At 38.2% G+C, this 23,608-nt stretch overlaps 1 protein-coding gene across 2 annotated transcripts; it reads left to right on the top strand.

Annotated features, from left to right (window-relative positions):
• Positions 1–506: 506 nt before the first annotated feature.
• Positions 507–17,986, top strand: rpap1 (RNA polymerase II associated protein 1). 2 transcript variants are annotated; one of them, XM_027172724.2, is made up of 25 exons: positions 507–593; positions 1,367–1,561; positions 2,290–2,432; positions 2,513–2,605; positions 2,740–2,872; positions 3,621–3,776; positions 3,940–4,149; positions 7,477–7,592; positions 7,726–7,824; positions 7,953–8,054; positions 9,467–9,634; positions 9,735–9,914; positions 10,431–10,565; positions 10,833–11,003; positions 11,127–11,281; positions 11,720–11,890; positions 12,002–12,197; positions 12,407–12,516; positions 12,652–12,835; positions 13,062–13,208; positions 13,617–13,759; positions 14,950–15,718; positions 16,559–16,735; positions 17,574–17,630; positions 17,716–17,986. In XM_027172724.2, the coding sequence occupies exons 2-25, from the start codon at positions 1,375–1,377 to the stop codon at positions 17,851–17,853; spliced, it is 4,140 nt and encodes a 1,379-aa protein (XP_027028525.2). In that variant the 5' UTR covers positions 507–593; positions 1,367–1,374; the 3' UTR covers positions 17,854–17,986. The 2 variants fall into 2 exon arrangements, with proteins under 2 accessions (XP_027028525.2, XP_047677671.1); XM_047821715.1 differs by lacking the exon at positions 507–593 and adding an exon at positions 1,065–1,083.
• Positions 17,987–23,608: the final 5,622 nt, after the last annotated feature.

The raw sequence follows: 23,608 nt of genomic DNA, 5'->3' as shown, positions 1-23,608 counted from the left end.
ATTTAAAATATATATATATATATATATTTATATATAAATATAAAATATATATATATTTAAAATATATATATTATAAATATATTATAAATAAATATATATTTAAAATATATATATATATATATATATATATATATATATATATATATATATATATATAGTCACCAATATTAGTGACTGAAGTGCCAAAAAAGTCTATTCTATTTCTGAAACGGAGGTGTCTAAAATTCATCTATTCATTTATTTATCTTTAGTAATAGCATTTATCCTGGACACGGTTGCACACACATTGTAAATAAAGTTACATTTACAGCTATGTATGAAGTTTTAATAATGTTTATCTATCTATCTATCTATCTATCTATCTATCTATCTATCTATCTATCTATCTATCTATCTATCTATCTATCTATCTATCTATCTATTTATTTATTATATATGGTAACTGTGTTTAACAAAACTAATAGTTATATAAGGCTTTCAGGCTTTTATTTTGAAATGGAACTAACGTCGACAACCCGGAAGTGGGTTGAACGTGCATGTGGACTCTTAGCAAGTTGACGGCTTTGTATTTGTTATACAGAAGAGAGGAGAAAGTAAATATCTATTTCGTCTTGACGTTTTTCAGATGTAGCGCATTCCATTGAATGCTTTGTAATAAACATCGCTTTGTGTGTGTGTGTATATATATATATATATATATATATATATATATATATATATATATATATATATATATATATATATATATATATATATATGTATATATATATATACATATATACACACACACACACACATAGCCTATATTACACACACTATATTAGATACATAGAGATGAAGATAAACACACACTATATTAGATACATAGAGATGAAGGCTAATGAGCTGAAACTGACATGTAGATCTCTGAGTAGTTTTTGTTTGTTATTTTGCACGTATTTTACAGGAGACAGTGCAATATAATAATAATAAGAAGAAGAATTATAATGAGTATTGATTTATAATTCAGCTGCCCAATGTGTCTCACATGGTTCCTCTGAACGTTTCTTCTTCAGGTTTCTCCTCCTGTCCCTTCTTGACTTGGTCATTATGGATCTTATTCTGCATTCAGATTCCTATGTTTAAAGTGTTTCTTGGAAAAAAAAAAAAAACAAACATTAAAGACACTATGAATCACAACGACTGATTATAATCGAATTCTCTTACTTTTAATAATGATGTCATTATTATTGTTGTTTTATTGTTTTTTCCATTATTATTTCATATTGAGAATGTATTTACAGCACATGAAATTTGTGCTTCTGTTTCTTTTTTATTTTGTGTTTTGTTTTTTCCCCCCTGAGACATAAACTGATCTTCTTCACAGGTTTGGGGATGTTGCAGCGTCCCAAGCCCACAGACTCAGAGGTGGACTTGCTCCAGGAGCAGGAGTGTTTTCTAGCCTCTGGCAGCACACCGGCGGCCACCGTGACGCGGAGGGCAGACAAGCGTAGAGGGGACAATGCTTCAGCAGACAGTGATGATTCTCCTGTGAATCCAAGAGATGTTGTGACGATAGCAGGTGCGTCTTTCTGACTGAATCAGCTACTGAACCCTTCTTTGATTGTGTTGTCTTGATTAGGACAGTCTCAGATAAACAGGTACTAAGCTTGTAAACGTTCCTTTACTATGTGTCTCTCTCCTGGAGCAACAGACAAGACAATACAAGCCCTCTGTGTCTAGAATAACTTAAAGTGATGATTTATTATAAGGCTATTACAATCTTAAGGGCAGCACATAAAACTCACTAGAACTAAGTTTAAATACTATTTTTTCCCTTTAGAAATATACATGCCTCCAGAAAGCCATATGGAATGTTACCTTTAACTATATCCTGCAGGTCACTAGCTGAATATTAATGACCTCAGATGCTGCAGAATATGTTTTCATGCCAAGGTTTTTTTATGACTAAAATGCAGTCTAATAAGAGTTGTGTGCTGAAGTATCTGAAGGCATCCCGTGACGTTCTAATAAAGATTTGGGTAATTACTTTGATATGAAAATGTCATATGGAACTGACATTTGGTTAATCCTGTGTTGAAAAGCACTACATAAATTTGTTAGTATTTTATTTATATTTTTAAAGATAGATCATGTATACAATTTTGGTCCAATTTAGTAGAGGTACAGTTTAATAGATGTAAAAATCTAATGTGTAAATGTAAGTAGGATCCAGTAAACGTGGCTCATGTCAGCCTTATCTACTGTGCAGTACATTACTGACTGAAAGAAATGCCACATATTGTGCAGATCTTTCTGACGAGCTGCCTGACTTGACTCCTGTGCCACCCAAGAAGACTTGTTCCAAAAAAGTGAGGTTTGAGAATGAAGATCCAGAGGAACTTCTGGACAGGCATGACACTCACATCAGTGCCGTTCTCTCAAAGATTGTTGTAAGTTATATTCCTGTTAGTTTGCTAGACTTTATTTCACAATACATATCTGGTTACATTGAGCCCTGTTTGGACTGTAGGAAAGAGACACTAGTGCTGTTCCTGTGTTACTCCCAGCCTTCACAAACACAGCTTTCCCCAAAGTCCTACATCGCTCTACAGTCAATAAGCAGGTATGATTGCAACACACAGCTATTTTCTAATAGGACTTGGTTTCTAACTGAAATTGGATCACACACAATCTGTATTGTTCCTAGAGAAAGTGGTAGTACAGTTTGAGATGTGTTTTCTCTGCATCCGTGGACAGGAAACAGCACCCGGAGGTCGGAAAAGTATTTTTGCGCGACATATTGCTGCACAGAAGGCTAAAACAGGACCTGGAGAGAGGAACGAGGCAAAAATCGGCAACACACAGAAATCTGAATCCAGACCTGTTCATGGTTGGTGTCTCTGTTTATGTCTTTGAAAGTGTTGGGATTAATTATCAATATGAATTATTTCCAGTTGATAAATACATTTAATTAATTTTATTGAGAATAAAAAAGCTATTAGTGTTAACTGATTTTTTAAAATATAAAGAGGACCCCACCCACCCAACCACCACCCACCCACACACACACACACTGATGTCTGATATTGACTGGTTTGTGTTTTACCCTCCTAACCTCCAGAGATAGTGAAAATCACCTAGATAAATTGTTCTGCATGGATGTTGAGATTTCTCCTCAAGTTCTTCCATGTGACCCCATTGCTATGCTCCTACCTCTGGCTTCCTGTAGCTGCCCACAACAGAAAAAAATCCAAAATAAAATGGGCCATTGTTTAACTACGTTAAAGCACTTACTGTGCCATGATCCCTCTGATCCTCTAGAACAGCTCAGTTGGACCCGCCATATCTCAGGATACGAGGAGGACATGCATGAATGCATCTACATTCTGAACTTGTCAGAATAGTTGAGTCACTGTCTACTCTCAAATGACAGTTAAAGTTCTACCTCATCAAGAAGAACTTTAAATTTGTTAACTTCTCACTGGAGCTTTATTGGCTCTAAACTGCATATTAGCACATCAAGCAATAGTTTTTGTGGTATATCGTCTAAGTAGTACATTAGGTTTTATTACAATCTTTAACAGAAGGCCTGAAGTCAAAAGAGGTGATTGTGATGTGTGTGTCTGTGTGTGTTTCAGGCACTGCTGAGGGTCCCTTACTGGTGTCAGGTCAGGGCCTTGGTCCAGGCAGCACCATGGAAACACTAAAGATCCACCAGGAGAACCAAGCCAGGCTCCAAGGAATGTCCCAGAGTGAGATATTGGAGGAGCAGAAATTGCTGTTGGCCCAACTAGGTGAAATTAACTCCTTTTTAAAAAAAAAAAAACTTTATTAATTTAATATACTTTGTTACCTGCATATAATTTAACAGAATAACATGTTTGCAGGATTGTTTTGCTCATTGTAATCATTTGCAATTAAGTCTTATTGAGATCCTTTTCTCATTTTTTCCCCCAGATTCAAGATTGGTGGACTTTGTAAGGTCACAGAAAAATCAGAACGCCTCATTGACTTCTATCGATAAATCAGCGTGTCCTGTCCAGTCTTTAACCGAGAACAAAGCTTCAGCACCTCACTATTCAGACACAGCACAGGACTCGCAGGAGGTGGCAATGGATACTGATGAAGAGGATGAAACTAAACCTGCTAATCATCATCCAATCACTGGTGTGCACTCTATTTAATTTCTACATGCCCTGAATCGAGGAAAACACTTCTATTCTCTTTTCTAGCTGTAAAAATAAAAATGTTGGCTTAGAAAAAACAAGGGTGACCAGTCTTATCTGCAAAGGGCACGAGTGGCTGAAGGTTCTGTTACACCTAACAAAGAGCCACACCTTAATGAATTCAGTTAAATGAATGCCAGGATAATCTGATTAAATAGGTGGACCCTGATGTAGCTTGATTGGTTGGCAGCTCTTTGTAGATAAGACTGGATTCACCTGACCTAACCTAAATTTTTACACTAGTAGTGTACAAGAACAATTTAGCATACTAATAATACAGCAGCAACTCCCTAAATATGTTCACTTATTTACTTTTATCTAAAAATCTCTGATGGTCCAGCAGCAAGCTCCTGTGCTCACATCTCCGTGGCCTAGGTTTGATTCCTTGTGCATGGAAAACCAACCCAGCCACTGAAGGATTAGCTGGTCCTAAGAATCAGGACAGGTATCCGGCATCAAACCTGTGTAAAGTCAAAGTATAATGTTCGACACCGAATAGGGGGCAGCCGAACATTATATTACATTTGCGTTTATTTGAAATGTAGGGTCTGATTGCAGAAACCAACAGAACATTGTGAGGGTCCAAAAGATTGAGCTCACTAGTGAAATTGCTTCTATTTTACTACAAAAATTTTCATTCCGGGGGCACGGTGGCTTAATGGATAGCACTTTTGCCTCACACCTCCAGGGTTGGAGGTTCAATTCCCGCCTCCGCCTTGTGTGTGCAGAGTTTGCATGTTCTCCCCGTGCCTCGGGGGTTTCCTCCGGGTTCTCCGGTTTCCTCCCCCGGTCCAAAGACATGCATGGTAGGTTGATTGGCATCTCTGGAAAATTGTCCGTAGTGTGTGAGTGAACGAGAGAGAGAGTGTGTGTGTGTGTGTGTGTGTGTGTGTGTGTGTGTGTGTGTGTGTGTGCCCTGTGATGGGTTGGCACTCCATCCAGGGTGTATCCTGCCTTTTTGCTCGATGAAGCCTGAGATAGGCACAGGCTCCCCGTGACCCGAGGTAGTTCGCATAAACGGTAGAAAATGAATGAATGAATGAATTTTCATTCCAAATTATATTACTGATGGTAACTTGATTGAAATAAAAAGCTGAATCTCAAAGTATGTCCCTTTTTACCTTTAATGACCGTGTGCATGTGGGCTGGCATGGACTTCACACTTATCTGCAAAAGCTTATGATCTATTATAGATCAAATCTATCCTGGTATCAACTGAACAATCACTTCAGTACCAAATATTGGGAATGAGGAAAATCTGGCCTTTTGTACACAGCAGTTAAAATCATAAATATTACACATTTGTGTACATTTAAATCCGTACCTAGAAATTATGCAAATTTTGAATATCAGATATGCAACAGTATGCAAACTTATTTTCTTTATGTTTAGGATTTTTCCTTCAATTCCCCAAATTTTCAATGTGCGAGCAGACTTTTTGACCCTACTGTGTATGTTAAATTAGTTCCTTTGGATGAAGACATAGTTACAGCATCAAATATTCATCTGGCTATTGAAGAATTAAATCTCTCTATCAGATATACATGAGTTGTTTATTATGTTTAAAGCCCTGAATTTATTGCGCTGTTTTGCTCCCGAATGCAATAGGAAAGCTTAACTCTTGTGTCTGTGACCCAATTTTAATGTTATGGGCTGGAGTAGAACCTTTATAGTGGCCTGAAATTCATGACACCCCTGTTATATGGGATTTTACTGCTCTTTATACATTGGGTTTGTATACAACTGGACGATTACTGAACCATTTTCATTTCACGCTTCTGTAGAAAAACGCTCAAGCTGAGTTCACAGTTCAGGGGAGGTGAAAAAAATCTTGGAACTTATTTCAGACGTAGTGCTGAATGTGCCATAGACAGCCAAAAGTGCAACAGGAAGCCATAAAAGGCTTTATAAAGAGAGGAGATGCCCTGCCATGCAGTCTTGACTTATAGCACTGCGAGTGAAATGGTCTGAGAGGCTTTTAAGTTCAAAGAAGTCGTATGAGGACAACTGGGTAAAAGCGATGATGAGGGAAAAATCAATACCCTCAGATGAATTCCAGCAAAGCTGTGGATCTGCTTCACTGGGATTCAATTTATTATAGCCTAATGCTTTGAATTAAGATGTTTGTACTGTAGATTGATCATTAGACTAGCACGTTCTCCTAAATGGGCTGGATCTTAATCTATATGAGTCATAAAAGAAACATCTATATGAAGAATGTTTCAGTAGGTACTTTGCTAAAGACCTAACCATAAAAACATCATCTTACCAATTTTTACTTGTAATTTAAAAGTGTGCAGTTAATTTTTTTTTTTACATAGTTGTTTCAAACTTGCTTCCGGTTTGGTGAAGTAGTAGAGAGAATGTAAATTGAACCCTACTCCTTAAGATTCACCCAGTATTTGGAGCAGAAGTTCACGACATTGCATACTCCATTCATGTTCCTCTCTCGGCTCCAGCGAGTTTCAAAGGGTCGGTCGATCCGATCTGGCGGATTTCCATCTCTTATTTTCCTTGTCTTAGCAAAAAAGATAACTGCATGTATGCACTAATGTGCATTTGGCAGAGAGAGTTCGGCTGAGCTGCAAGAACCGCCTGCCAGTGCACAGTCATCGATTTCTATTAGCCTGATTAGTGCAAGCAAGCCAGAGCATGCCCTTATATGTCTTCAAGGATTGGAGATAATGGAAGGATTGCAGAACACAAGTATAAGCCTCAGTATGTGTGACGTGGACAGAAGATTATTCCGTTTTAGTTTTTCTGGCTGCATTGCACCTATTACGTATTATTCACTATATGTTTTATTTGACTTATTACATATCATCCATAATATCGTATTTGTGCCGTATGAAATGCTGGATGCACAAAATGGTTTAGTATTTTTTTTATACGTCGATGTTGTTATGAAACTTAGCATGGTCATATTTCAGGTTATACATTTGCATGCTACATGTTTTGTTGTATTTATTCAGTGTTAATGTTTACATTAGTCAGCAAGTGTTGTAGACACACGATAGATGATGATTCGAATGCAACTCAAATTCAGATTTTATTTTCACATACACACTTAGCAACTGTCTGGGTTCAAAAAGTCGAAGAAATATAGTTACAATAAAAATAGGAATCGAATTACCTGTACAAGCAAAGGGAATGTATATAGAAAATATAAAGAAGCATGAATAGATTACTGCAGAACAGTACATTTATGGGGAGGTATTGGGAATAAAGTGCAGATGTGTGCAATGTTTGTAATGTAATGTCTATGCAGCGGAACAGCTTCCGATCCAGCCTGAGAAAGAGTGGCTACACATGGACAAACTGGAACCGGAGAAACTGGAGTGGATGAGAGATTTGCCCGCCCCTAGAAAGCAGGCCACCAAAAAGGTAAAAGTTCTAGTCTGAGAAATGATAACACAAGTCTTTAGGGTCATGCTGTGGATGTTACAGAGCAAAAAATGTTGTATGTTCTATTTAGCTTGTACAAAAGTTTACTTCAGAGTCTTGTATTGTCTGCCAGGACATGCAGGCACGCTTCGACTTTTCTGGCACCCTTCTTCCCCCCACAGAAGACTTACCCACTCATCTTGGCCTTCATCATCATGGGGAGGAGCCAGAGGTCATTTAATTCCCAAACATTCGTTTTTGTGCATTCAGTTCTGTTAATTTCAGCTCATGTCATAATGCCTTCATGTTCACAACATAATCAGAACAAACTTTTTTCTTTTTTCTCTTTCTGGGTTCTAGTTGGCAGGCTACTCATTGCAGGAGCTTTTTCTCCTTTCCCGCAGTCAGCTGACCCAGCAGAGGAGTCTGGCTCTGAACACTTTGGCCCACATCCTGTCAAAGGTAAATCAATAAAGTCACTTCACTTGACTTTCTTTAAATTGCCTTCAGCTGTTTCAGAGTACAGCTACAAATCAAAAACAGGACAAAATGTAGTGGGAGTAAAACATCCTTCCTTTTTACTGAAAGAAAAACAAGCAGCAGGAGTCCCTGTGATTGAATCATATGTCATAAATGTCTTCAGAGCGCTGTTCAAAATGTGCTGTTCTGACCCTGAAAACTGCCAAGATTCGGTTCAGTTTCATTTTTTATTTTTTTTTGTATAGCGCTTTTAAAAATTAGTCACTTTTAAAGGTTGCATTCAGGGGCAAACTGGCCATGAGGAAGTAAGGATGGATGGATGTATGGGTAGATGGATGGATGGATGTTTTATTGTCTACTATTACAAAATTAAGTGTCAGTCTTTATGGTGCGTACATCAATTCAATTCAATTCAAGTTTATTTGTATAGCGCTTTTTACAATAGACATTGTCTCAAAGCAGCTTTACAGAACATAAACATAGAGCAGAAGGTAAACATAAGGAATGATAAAGGAATGATACATCAGTAAAAAAGAAAAATATCTACACATAAATATAAAAAATGGGCAAAAACACACTTAAAGAGCACTAAAAGGGAGAGCGTTGAGCCGCTACGTCTGTACACACCAACTAGTGACCCTGCCAAAGTCTGTGTTTGTGGACACATGTGGACATGACCGTGTAAGCACATGCAGTAAAGCTTAAACATATAATCGGATGGTGGTGACGTGATGTGACATACAGCAAAGTATGGTGACCCATACTCAGAATTTGTTCTCTGCATTTAACTCATCCATAGTACACACATACAGCAGTGAACACACACACACTGTGAACACACACCTGGAGCAGTGGGCTGGGGGGGATGAGCACCTCATTCGTGTCCGGTCCGAGACTCAGACTCTCTAACCATTAGGCCACCTTCCGATTCTGATGGTGAAAACAGCGTGGATGACATATACCTTATCAGCTAAACAAAGCTAAAGAATGAAGAGCGTTCTTTATAATCATGAGAGTTGATTTTAACAGGAAAAAGAACTGTTTTATATAAATTGGGTACAGTGGGATTTAGTACAACGGTGTTAATGTTATAGAATAAAAGATCTTTCTTCACAAAAATCTTTGTTGTATGTGAGTTGTCTGAATTTGTGGTTTATTTATTTATTTATTTATTTATTTATTTATTTATTTATTTATTTTAAATTTGTGCTATAATTTTTTAACCTAATCTAGCTGTGTTGTAATTTGTAAATTGTATTTCTATAATAGACGTTGTTGCTTTACAGGAGTATATAATATATAGGTATATAAATATTAATTCAGGATATAAATTATATTTGAAATTGAAATTTTCTCTCAGTTAAATTATGTTTAACGTGCCTGTGTTTCCCGAGGCTCGTGCTGGGGAGTACTCGTCATGCCTAAAAGGCAATGTGCTGACCTCCTTGCTCGATGCTGGACTTCTCTTTCTGTTGCGATTCTCGCTGGATGACAGCGTTGAGAGTGTAATGTCTGCAGCTGTGCGTGCCCTGCGAGCGTTGCTAGTTTCCACTGAAGATGAGGTTTTTAATTTTTTACATTTTTTTAAGCAAATAAAAATGCCATGTATAAAAAGGGCAAAAAAAAAAAGTCAACATCTTGGATTGTGTTTGTGTTGTGTAGGAGAATCTGGACAATCTGTTTTCCTGGATGCTAGGGATGGCAGCTTTCCCCTTGGTTCCTCAGCTTCAAAAAGAGGATGATGAAGACGACGAAGGTCTGATTGAGTCTAAAAAGGAAACCGAGAAAGAGAAAGAAGAGAGAAAATTAGATCACAGTGTCGCTCAACAGGATGTTCTCAAGGTGAGAAAAAAGTGGTGCAAAGTTAAAAGAATAAAGGAGATGACAGCTTGAAGGAAATATATCTTGCAACACCTTTCAAGCTGAGGGATTTAGACCATTAACACAGTTCAGCAACAAGGGAAGGAAAAGCTTAAAATAACCAAGATGAAGAACAGGACAAACGTCCAAAATTTGGACCAGTTCAGAAATAAAGTTTCTGGCTGTTTCATGCAGTGCTTTCCCACTAAATCCATCCTGATTTGTTAACAGTATTTCTTGGCAAAAGTGAATCCAATGTATCCCAATAAAGTATCTTTTGAAGGCTACAACAGGTTTACATGACTCAAAGTCCAAAATGACCCTTAGAGTTATACTGTAATAGCCTATACATGAAAACACTAGAAATAAATTCACTCCCACATGTTCTTAATGTTAATAAATGTACCATGTAGCACGAATCAGTTTATCAAGCATTTTCTCATATCAGAGTTCTCTTTATTACTATATGGTTAATATTATTATATTTCCTGATCTCAGGGATTGTTGAAGATGCAGCTCCTGCAGCGAATGCGCTATATTCTCGAGGTGGTACAACCTTCACCCCAAACAGTTCTCGCTATTCTGGAGATTCTGATCCGAATCGCTCGACATTCCGTCTCTGCAGCTGCACAGGTGATCCTTCACTTTACTGTGCTAAAAATCCTTTACTTAAGGTTATGGAGATGTTATCTTTTTATCTATTCATATCTAATTATGTGGACATGCCTCGCTTATTGCTACTTTAAATAGGAAAACAATTCTCTTCAGTAATTTCAATTTTAGCGACTGAAATAATCTCAATAATATCTGTTTTCCCCCAGTGTCGGTCTGTGACATATAAATGAAAAGACATTGCAGTCCTCTGTATGACCCCATGCTTATGGTGTTTACAACTTTTAGATCCTTGATTGCCCCCGGCTAATGGCGACCGTGATGGCAAATTTCCTGCCTTGCTCATGGAGCGTACAGACGTCATCAACCAAACCTTCTTTATATGGGTTGCCTGTTTCTAAGGCAATGAAGCTCCTGCGAGTGTTGGGAAGCACCGGCAGGTACACCTGTGCGAGAATAGTGAGTATTGTCTGACTCAGTAAACCTGAACTAATGGAACTCAATCAATTATATTACAGAATTATATTTCAAGCACGCATTGTGGGTGAAGATTAGTGTGTCCTTATTTATTTTTTGTCTCAGCTCAATCTATGTGGAAAGGAGCGTCTGTCTCGGTTTTTGTCAGTGGAACCTTCAGAGCTTTTGTTGGAGTCTGAGGAAAATATCTGCTGTAGCACCGAGGCTCTGAGGCTTTGGGCTGTGGCTGCAAGCTATGGCCAGGGTTGTAGCCTATACAAGTAAGAGAGACTCTTCCTGATGTGTAGCTATGGAATTAATGGTAGCTTAATGGTATTAATTGTAGGGAAGTGGTAGCTCAGTGGTTAAGGCGTTGGACTACTAAATAAAATATTAAAATAGCCATGAAGAGTATCACCTTCATCGCCACTCTTTGTGTCAGTTTTAAGAGTCTCCGTGATCCCCCCATGTAAAATCAGCTATAGTTGTCATCATATATATACATATATACATACACATATATACATATATATGTGTATGTATATATATATATGTGTATATATATATATATATATATATATATATATATATATATATATATATATATATATATATATATACGTATATATATAATATCAAGATACTGAGACAGGATTGTACAATGAAAACATGTAGTAAGTTTGTTGTAATAATGTTGCCCTGTCTGTCTGCGTCTCCAGAGACCTGTACCCGGTGTTGGTGAAGGCTTTGCAGGCTGCACATAAGCCTTGTGCTCCCTCTGAGTCTCTGTTGGTCCTGGAGCGCTACAGAGTCAAGTCCCTGCTCGTGTTGCTCACTCAGGTCACACACACTGCTGGCTGCCACCAGGAGATACAAAGTGGACTGCTGAGGTAAAAACACACTACAATGACAGACAAGAGACTTTTATTTATTTGTTTGTTTGTTTGTTTGTTTGTTTGTTTTAATTCAAGCCTTTTCTGAGAAGTATATTTGTTTGACAGCTCTCAGGGAGCTGAGTGTCTCCCCCCACCCCCAGTGATGTGGAGTCATGTGTCTGGGCTGCAGCCCACTGTGATGGGCATACTGAAAGGCTGCATGGGAAAGCTGGATGACCCAAGCCATCGGTCAAGCACCCTAAACCTCCTGCCATCTTTCCTAATCTACATGGGAGCATATTACTCTCAGCTCAGACTGCAGGTAGGCAAAAAACGGCAAACAAATTTTTTTTAAAATTTGCACCATTGATCATTTTTAACACTGATGTGTCTTTGAAAATATAATATAACTGTGATATAACAATGCAGAGTAAAAGCTTTGTTTGTGATGCACCGGTCAGAATAACGTCAGGAGGAGGTGACGTGATCTTAACTGTGTGACCTGACGTGCACTGCTGTGTGATTTGACAGAGTTCATTCCAGTCGGTGCAGTGCCTGGAGGAACTAGAGGCCTTGTCTAAAGAGGTGCTCCTGCCTCTCGTGTCTACTCAGGTCTTTCACTGCATGATAGACAGCCTCAGGTAAGTCTTTATTTGGAATATTCAAATGCAGTGACTTGTTTAATGAGCAGAGATTCGAAAAAATATAAAGCATTATTCTATCCAATGATCCTGTGCTGATTTATATTGTTCTGATAAAAATTGTGCATGCTGCAGGTCCAGTTCAGTAACATGTCAGCCTGGTATGAGCACTTCAGACCAGAATGTTCCCAGTCTGCCAGGGTTGGGCGGCAACAGGTTTACCAGCCTGTTAGGACCTGAATCTCCTCTCCCTCTCTGCACTGCACTCTTCTACCTCCTGGACATCATCGTGACCATCCATCGAGGCTTAACTAAGAGTGTTAGTCACTTTCAGACCCTGAATATGAAAAATTATTGCACACTAATAGCAGGGAAAATGCCTCATTACTGTAAACATATCTACATTTGAATAAGGAGAATTGTATATAGTAATGATTCTACAATATATTCTCAAGTGGTGTTTTTAAATGCGCTCAGATTAGTGATGTCAGTTGGATGAGAATTCATTTTCCAGAGCTGATGATGATCTATACCTGTCTGTTTAGTTCAGCTCTCTCATCCTCTCGGACTCCATTCTGACCTACCTGAAGGCTTGTGTTGGAGCAACACCCTCAGTGTCTCATACCAGCGCCTGGATTTTGCGCCATGAGCACCACCTTCTCTATCGGATACTCCGACTGGCTCACAGGCTGGTAACTGCAGCTCTTACACTGCCAAACATTTGTCTTTTTAGCCTTTTTAGAACTGTACTTTGACAGAGAGTTTGCAATGTGCCTAATTAATGCCATGCCAAATTTTGTGGCTTTTTTTAATTTAGCTTTTCTAGTCCTCAGCCAAATGTCCTCACAAGGTCACAACCTGTTCTTCTCTCCTACAAGATTCAAAAATATGCCCCCACACACTGTCCCACCAGACTTTTATTTAGCACTCATACTTTCCTAATGACAATATTTAATTATTCATATTGACTTGTTCTGTCCGATCTTAATTGAGTATAGACTCTTGGAAGTACAGAAGAAGCATGTGTGAGTTTGGGTGTCAGTACTAATGGGCTAATTTTTGTGTCGTTTATTTTTTTCCCTTGTGGCTAAAATGTTTAGGTTTCTGCTCATCCAGAGGTGAAGAAACATGCTTCACTTTTTCACCAAGTTTCCTTGGCTCTGATCTCCTGGCTGTTGCCTGGAAGCGAATATCTGGCACATGAACTTTTGTCTACTATGATCTTCAATCACGATCTCTTTCCGTGAGTTTTTTTGTTAGCGATTCAATGCCTCTATTTAGCCAGCCTTCTGATCAACACATCAATAACCACTATTATAACAATCTGTATACAGTTTACTTCAATCACTTTTAATCAAATTTAATTCACAGTAGAATTATAATGCTAGAGGATCGAGTAAGCAGTTTAAATAAATACTAGAGTTTAGCGCACCTACTAAATTCATTCATTGAAACTTACATCTGGTGTGATCATTTCTTTTACTCAAGCTAAAGCTTTTTTTTTATTATTCTTTGCAGCGTTCTATAAAGAAATTTGAGCTAAACAGTTATTTTTAATCTAGAGCATTTTTACTTATAGGCACAAACATTTTTTTCAGTCACTGTCTCTGCTGCAGGTACATAATATTTCCACAAGAGGGCAGCAATTTATACTTCTTGTAGCAGACATTTCTCTTAGCAGTTATTTCACATTGTTCCTACTGTCTCTGTGTTTATAGTAGGTTTTACAACATGGTTCAGAATCATGACAGTAAGCCAGAATATGATTTTTAAATAATACCATTTAGAATGTGGGGCTGTGCGCTTTATTTGTTCAATTATGTGTGTAAAGTACTCATTCATTAGGGATCAGAAGTCTTTAGTCAGAAGTATTCTAACATATTTGAAATATTTATATGGATTCCAGAGTTTCTTGGTATTCGGTATGTCCCTTTTTTGTTTTAATGCTGAAGGTCTGAATGAGTCTAAGTGCACTTGAGCTATCATGGACACCTTTTGGCCCATTATAGATTAAATCCATCGGGTTGTCTTCAAAACACACGAGGAAGATCTGACCTTTTATACAAAAGCAGTTAACATGATTAATATCAGACATTTGTGTGGATTTAAACAGGGAACTAGAAATAGTGCAAAATGTTGAATATTATTTATGCGATATATTGAACATTTACTTTTTTTAAAAATATTTCAAAAATGTAAAATATTCGGTTTCGGTTTTAAATGGAAAAAAATTAATCAGTGTGGTCTCTATTTTTTTCACCATCGGACATTTGGACCCTTATTTTAATGTTATATGATAAATAAAAACGGATTGAATAGTTAAACTGGTATCTGTCTATCTGATATTTTATTAAATTCAGTATGCAAGCAAAAAGAAATGCAATAACAGATTTAGATACAGATATTAAGTGTAACTCTGTGTGTTTTCTGCAGTGAGGCTGGTAGTGGAGGTCCAGAAGCAGTGACCCTGGCAGAGCTGCATCTTCAGGAGACGTCTAGTCATTCACCCAGCCCTGGTCCCCTCCTCCGTGAAGCCCTAGCCCAGCTTCCCTCAATCCGTGCCTGCTACCTCACCCAGCTTGCCTACATGGAGCCTGCTGTGATCACGTCCCGTGAGCGGCACCTTGGTCGTAACCCTTGGCTTTCTTCTCAGCTCCTCCCTGAACTCTCAGGCCCCTCACTGCCTTCTGATTGGGCCTTTCTGCCTCTCATCAGCCTTTACGAGCGTGTAGGAGTGTCTCACGGCGGTGGGCTAAGGGCCGAATCGCTACCTCCTGGCTCAGTGCAGTCACTTACGTATTGCCTGCAGTGGCTTCTTGTACTCGAGAACTTTAGGGAGCGAGCGCTGCAGCTGGTGCCACCTGTGGCCAAACTGGCACGTCTGGCCTGCGTCTTCCTGTGCTCTAGTGATATCTTTCTGGAGAGACCAGTGAAGGAGTTCACATGGGCGCTCCTGCATGGGATGACTAGACCCGGACGTTTAGAAGCTCTGGACCTGAGTTTACCGCCTCCAGGTTTAGCCTCCTTCCATGACCTCTACTCCGCACTGCTGGCTCAGTATGAGGCCGTGTCCTTCGGCGACTCGCTCTTTGGCTGCTTCATACTGTTGCCACTTCAGAGACGGTACAGCGTGTCTATGAGACTGGCCGTGTTTGGCGAGCATGTCTCCATTCTGCGCTCACTCGGGGTCTCGCTGGAGCAGGTGGGGAGCCAATGCACACTCGTATAACTGTCATGTGATGGAATGCAGTGAGGTAGTTCTGACACATACTGTATACAAGCTCTTTTTCCATCTACATGTGTATAAGTTTAGAAGCAGGGCCCTAAAACGAAGTGCTGTGTGTTTCCATGATTAAATTTTATATTTTAAAGAGAGATAATCAACGTGGCATAATGAAAAGAGTGACAACATTTAAGACATCTAATTTAATAAAATGTACGGATCTGAAATCTGCAAAAACATGATGGATAAACGCTCGGCTGCAGACAGAAACAGCTGTAGAAAGCCTATGGATTTTTATTAGTATCATACTTTGGTCTGCTACGTGTCATTTTTCTTACATATAACTTTTTTCCCTGTGCAGAAGTGCCAAATCTATGCTTTTGCAATGACATTTACATTTATACAGAGATACGGGAGACAACCTTAAAACTAAGTGTTTCCGGGTTTACAGAATCTGATTAATTGAATGCAATATTATTTACATTTACAGCATTTGGCAAACACCTTTATCCAAAGCAACTTGCGGTTTTTTTTTTGTTGTTTGTTTGTTTTTTATACATCTGAGCAAGTGTGAGTTAAGGGCCTTGCTCAGGGGCCCAGTAGTGGCAGCTTGGTTGACCTGGGATTGCGATCAGTAGTCCAAAACCTTAACCCTTAGGCTACCATATCCATATTAGCTGCTTCTGAACAAGAACTTGGAGGAACTCAGAGAGCAGAAATTAGTATCAAAGTTTATTTTGAAAATCTAAACTTTTGTGTGTATTTTTTTTCACCCACACATTTATGTTTTTCATGATTTGTGTTTTTTTTTCTTCTTAGCTACCTGTTGCTCTGGAGAAATTTACTTCCCCTGCTGAGAATTCGCTGCCTTTGCTGCGGCTGTATTTCCGAGCTCTGGTGACAAAAGCTCTGAGGAGGGATTGGTGCCCTGTACTGTACGCTGTCGCTGTCGCCCATCTCAATGCTTTTATTTTCTCCCAAGAAGCTGCTCCACAGGTACGAGAGTGTTAAGAGTAGCTCGCCGTTCCAATCCAACGAATACTTAACAATTCCTCATTCCGCTTTGGTTTTATGCTAAATCCGTTGTTTTGGAAAACTTGTCATTGTTCATCATGGTTACTTTTGAAGGTCAATTCATTTCCTGACAGATCATGGTTACTTTTGAAGGTCAATTAATTTCTTGACAGATTTGTTTACAGTTGTTGTTTGGAATAGTTCTGTTGTAATTCTGTTGTAACAGTGCATTCATTGAGACTTGTATGACAGCCAAACTACATAATCTGTTGCTAATATTAATGGATTTATAGCAGATTGTTATTTAACAAAACAAGTAGAACCCACCAGCAATGCTGTCAACCGGGTTCCCTCCTTTGCCTGCAAGTCAAGTCCTTATTGGTACTAATTTGTACATCTGAAATTCTCATTGGATCAATTCTAAAATGTTACCAGTTCATCTGGTGAAAGTATGTCCAGTTTCCACCAGTTGACTAGAAGGGTGAGATCATACGAGCCATATAGTTGCTGATTGATGTTTATGCTCTGTAATTAAGGAGTAGCGGGTTCTTGTCAACACTTAAGAATGTTCTTTGACAAAACAGATCCAGATGTGAACAACGCACATATTTTAGCCAGTTCCCTTGAACTTGAAATGTGTGTTGTACGTTTTGTAAGTAAAATGACCTTGGAACAGTCATAGACTGAGCTACAGTGTATTATTCCTAACAGAGTAGATTCTTTTTATGTTTACTCCAAGGTGAACTTGATGGATTGCATCTTTTAGCGCTTGATGTATGACCATACGGGTCATCGGTCTTCTTCTCCTTTTTTCCTCTAGGAAGTAGAGACTGCTCGCCGGAGTCTGCTGAGAAAGACATACTACCTGACAGACGAGGTACATCCCTGCTGTGATTTATCTCCACATCTATGTGCGTGTATGTTTCTTTATCGCTCTGATACAATGTTCTGCTCTGGTCTAGGTGTTGAGGAGCCACCTGCTGCTTTTCCGTCAACCCCAGCAACACAGTGAGCTGGGCTTCAGCACATACGAGCAGCTGACGTCCATTCGTGCCGGCAGGCTCCAGAGCGTGATAAAAGCCAAGGAAGGAAATGACTAAGACAGATGAGCCAGCACAGGCTCAGTTCTGTGGTGCAAATCCATAGCCTTCAAGGCACTGTGACAAATTAAGACTGAAATTAGTTCTTTAAAAGTGTTTTGAATTTCGCATTAAAAAAGGTCATTTAATTGCATCTCAGAGTTGTTCCTTTAAAAGTCAGGTGGACTTTGTTCAGAAGTGGTATCACACATTCGCTCGTTATTTTAGATTGAAGTTGATATTGTGGTGAAACAAGCGATACTGAATTGAACAAGGAAATAAAGATCTCCCTGTTGTAGACAAGTGGCTTTGATTCAGGACAGCGTAGAAGATTTATCATATATCGCGTTAATGAAAAAATCCATTGGAGAGACATGATCAGTTCGATGTTCTCTTTCCATTTATTGGTGCCCCATGAGCCAAACGCCACAAAGACTTGATTTAATTTGCTAAGCTATAACTGGAGGTTAGACCATTGCCTGTGACAAACATATTTAGAACATGGCCACAGGGTGTTACAAAGAAAGCTCTCAGCTTGTCAGTCTAAAGCTATTCTGGTCTTGTGTTAAGATGTGTTTTTTCAGGAGAAAAAAAAATCGTGGCCATGTGTCTATTGTGTTTCACACCATGGCTTTTTTTGTCTTTGGATCTTCTCCAACCAGGAAGCCAAGGCAAGAAAATACTTTTATATGAAAGTCTACACCAAAAAGACATAAATTACACCACTGATCATTGGGTAATTTTAACACCATCTTTACTGCTCAGAGTTTCAGCTTCTATTAATTGATTGTTTGCTCTTGAATCCAAAGCTCTGGGACTTCTGATGATGTAGATATGACTCATTCTCCAGCACATAGAACTTTTTCTGAAACATAATATAGCCGGTTTCTTCTACTTTTTCTAATATATCTCGCATAAATAGAATAAGTGAAGCATAACATGGTCTCTAACTGATTTTCCATCAATTGTTCATGTATTTGTGCTTTGGACAGTAACATTTTTTTACACGTATTTGTTATTTAGATACCATTTGTATTCTTTCTTCAACACACTTGGTGTTAAGCATTGCTCAGCAAACATCAATTCAACAGTGTCTTGTATGAAAGCAGCACAAAGTTTCTTGCTATTTTATATGGACAATATGAATATTAACCATCCAAAAATCTTTTTTTCTTAAAGCTTTTTCTGTCTTCAAATTTCATTTAGGCAAATTTTTTTAATTAGTTTCTGAATCTTTCAGGGAATAAACTCATTTTAGGCCTAATGGAAGTCAGATGCTACACGTTATAAACTGCTGTGAAATTGATTTTATAGACTAGAAAATATTTCTAAACAAGATTGGGACAGTGTGTTTGGACATTGGCATGCCTTTGATTTATTCCCAATTGCTAAGGTTTAGATAAACTGCAGCACAGGCTGCACTCAAGTGCTTCCATATGTGTCTGATTTCTGTTTAAACCTTTTAGCAACTGATTTTGTTGTTAGTTGTCTTAGGCCATGCAACTCTGACCAGCATTTCTAATGTTTCTTGGAATACACAACAGTTAGGTATTGTAAATTTTATACTGATTGATTATTTGAAACAAATTTTTTTTCTTTCTTTCTGAATAGGATAATGATCTGAATTTGTCCTATCTTTTGGACATCCCGTAACATCCCTTAACATCCCAAAGGCCAAAGCACAAACATTGACCATTGTACTGATTTTCTATCCTCGGCACCAGCTTCTAAATGAAACCAAAGGTCCATCAGTTCAGTTGGACATGTATAGACAAGATTGCGTTCATTATTTCCCTCACCCTCAGATCCAGACCATAAAATGCATAAACCTCAGTTAGAGCCACATCCCACCAGATCATGTATGAATTCATACAAACCCTCTAACCAAAGGAGCAAAAATAATCAGCAGTGATATCCAGAAAACCCAAGAAGAAATAAAGTAAAGAAAGCATTGTTTTTCCTGTGTGAAATGCGTTCAACCCTCATGCAACAGAGCTTTATGGTTGCCTCGGGGGAAATTTTTCTTGAACTAATCACAGCTGCATTAAAAAACATACAATTATACATACACTCATATTGCATTTATTTTTAGATTCACATGTCTAAGAGCCAACAATTAAAGATTTAAAAACAGACTACACAGCCTACCAGCCTAACTTGGTTACCATTTTGCAAAGAAACAGTAGAGATTAATACCCACTTCCCTTAACTTTTATGACTATAATCTTTGTTAAAGCTGGCAGAAACAAATTCTTTGCACCTAAGGGAATTCTTACTTTTGTGGATAATACAATAATGTTAATTTCCACAGCAAGCTGAATCATTTTTTATCTCTCAAAACCCAATGAAACATGAGCTTAAGTGGTCAATTGTACCCATGTCATGTTGAGCAAGAATCCAACTATTTCATTTACTTTACTAATCTGCATGTTAAAAAAGAAAAAACTTAAATTTCAGCTGTAGTGCCAGAAATTGCACCAAATTTAATAATACACACACACACACACACACCGGTTTGTTGCCATATGAAAAAGTATTACCTTAAAATATTTAAATATATTCCAAGTAAATCATGTAAATCATGACTGAACAAACTGCACATAATCTGCACTAAACATTTTTCTTTAACACAGTTAATTTGCAGCAGGAAGTGTCAGGGGGAAGTCGTGGCCTAGTTGTGGGTTCTAGTCTCGGGCCAGCCACGACTGTGGTGCCCTTGCTGTGTGTGTGCACTTTGGATGGGTTAAATGCAGAGGACGAATTCTGAGTATGGGTCCCCATACTTAGCTGTGTGTCACGTCACATCTGACTTTATCTATATTTATGAGGAGAGCTTGTGGGCAGGGCCTTTTTAATTTTTTTTATTAGATTTTTATCAAAAGGTTTATAGCAAATAAATAAAAAACAAGGAAATCAACTACACTCTCCAACTCACTCCTGTCCTTGGATAAAAATAGATCTTAAATGTTACAGAATCGCATGTGTTTCATTTGCTCCATATGAATCATTTCTGATTCATCTACTAAAACAGGGTGAAGAGTTTGAGAAAAATAAAAGCAGGGCCACTTTAATAACAGACACTCGTGTATAATTGAAATCAGACCTTAAGAGCGAAAATGATACCTAAAAAAAAACATTATAAGGTGTTTGAATTTTCTTTGGATGATGCAGCATGAACAGATAGAGGGATGGTATCTTTTAGAAGCTTTGTCATGTCATGTCTTATTATTTGTCTCTAGCCGACTCATTTTCCCTACCTCTCATCCATATCCTTTATTTATTTCTTTTTTCCATATCACTCGGACAACTATTTATGCAGCCCAGCTCAGTTCTCTGTGTGGAGTTTAACATGTTCTCATCCTATTCACATGGATTTATTCTGGGTTCTCCATTTTCCTCCCTACTAGCTGTTAGTTGGACTGGCTATGTATAATTTTCCATAGGTGTGAATGTGTGTGCATGGTGCCCTGCAACGGACTGGCATCCTATCCAGGGAGAATTTTCAAACCACACACTCATTATTCCTCAGATAGGCTCTGGCTCTACCACCTAAAGTGATTGATCATTGATCTGCTATGCTTTCTCCTTTTTTCCATCAGGTGGATTAGTAGAATACCAACATTGATGGTTTGGAAGACATGCCTTTTGTCTGTCTCGGTATAATCAAGTCAAGTCAAGTCAAGAAGCTTTTATAATCATTTTATTGTCATTTCAACCATAGAGCTACATAAACAACACAGGGCCTAGGTCTAAAGACTAAAGAGTAAATTGTCCTAGCTACATAAAACAGTGCAAGACAGATACGCTAGATCCAATACGTTACATGACAGACACATAAAATATAGCGCTAACCAGAGTGTTAGCGTTGTGCAAATAGAGATTAGTAAACCAACAGTAAGAGGGCTGTAAACATATGTACACTTTCAATAACAGCATTGAATTTTTCTGCAAAACAGCACTAAAGTGTCTGACATTTTCAGTGGTTGTTTAGGTGGTGGTGTAAACATATATTTATGGAATGAGTGTGTTTGTGTATGCGTGTCAGTTTGATGCAGTTCAGTTCTGGGTGTTGAGAAGCCCGATGGCTTGATATGGAACAGAGAACAGAACAATTCAACGTGCAAGCAGTTGGAGGCGCTGTTGAGGTGCCCTGTGAGTTTCCCCAAACAGCAGCTGTGACAAATAGTGAGTGCTGGTAGAATGAGATCCCTGTCTTAAAGCAACTAAATTGATGTCACCAGGTTGTAATGTCATTATGTGTAGCAGTAATTCAGTGAAATTTATTACATTACAAAGGACATGGTACTCTGGAGACTTTTCGAGCCACAGACAGTACCCACATTGAGTGCAGAACATTTTGACATAAAAGTAACAACAAGCGTAAAGGCAAAGAAAATGTGCTGGCAGCAAAATGTTCCTGAAAGTATTTACCTGTGTAACCCTCTGAGAACATGCAGGCGGATCACACAGCTCTGCAAGTTATAATGTGATGAAATTCTGTTTGTTTGGGGGGGGTTTTTTCCACCAAAACTACAAAGAGAATATAACATCTGTCAGAATCTGCAGGCTATTTCACACAAGTGTGTTTGAAGAAGAAACGTATCCTAATGTCTCTTCCCAGTGTGTGGAAAGTAGAAAAAGACATCTTGTTCTGGGTGTTTGCCCTAGTATATTATTAGCCTGAGCCAAAAAGTAATACAATTCGACTAAGGAAGTAGAACTTGAGGGTCGAGTTGCCTGGTCATGTAACACTACCAGAAAAAGAAGAGGAAGTGAATCAGAGAGCGGAGCTGTGGTTTCCTATTGACTGACTATTAGACATCTTATTAGTATTGTATTGATTTCCTTATCCTCTGTAGATGTGTTTCATAGATTTTGTCTTATTCGTGCACTTTATTTATCAAGTGTACATGTAACACAAAGGCCTGTTGGCCTAGGTCAGCAAATAAAGAAACCCATAAATATAACATGAATGAGTTACATTTAGCTCCAAAATGATTAACACCCTTCAGGAAAAGGAGCAAATAATGAACAAAACACATTGGAGGGTTGTATAGCTTTATTTGAACATGTTTAATATTGAAAGTATTTCTTATAGGAACTGGAAATGGAATGGAAATTGAGAGCACTCAGACAACTTGTATTTGTTTTATATATCCTATAAGGAATGTTAATGAGTAAACATTATTATTTAGAAATAGAAGTAAGTTCACTTTTTGAAAATAGAAATATGTTCTGTATAGTAACATTTGCACATTTTCTTAAAGGATAAAAACTGTATTGCTTGTAACTGTATTGTCATTTTATTCAATTCAAGTCCTTTGAAATATCTGCCTCTTATAGATTTTCAACATCTTGGCCCTGGTTGTCATTCATTTATCTTCTGTAATGATCTGGTGTTGCAGTGAATCCATGAGTCTATCCCAGGAACAATGAATGAGACAAGAATCGCATTCGAGTCCATTGCAGGACACCATACACACTTTTACACACTCATTCACACCTATAGTTTACTTAGTGTAGCCTGTTCGGCAACTGGCATGTTTTGGGAGGTAGAAGGACACTGAAAAACGTGAAGGAAATCTACATGGACATGGGGAGAACCTGGGAAAGTCTATGTGTTGTTGTTATCATCTATATTATTTGTTTCACTGGTTAACCATAATCAAGGATTTTTTCCATTTACTACACAGTTTACAGCTCAAACTGAGACACCTTGATCTTTGCAGGATTGTATATGTACAAAACAAGCCATTCCTTCACATGAATACACGGA

This window comes from Tachysurus fulvidraco, chromosome 12 (assembly GCF_022655615.1).
Source record: "Tachysurus fulvidraco isolate hzauxx_2018 chromosome 12, HZAU_PFXX_2.0, whole genome shotgun sequence".
Taxonomy (NCBI): Eukaryota; Metazoa; Chordata; class Actinopteri; order Siluriformes; family Bagridae; genus Tachysurus; species Tachysurus fulvidraco.
Note: the sequence above shows the minus strand (reverse complement) of the source record. Positions and strands in the feature narration are given on the sequence as shown.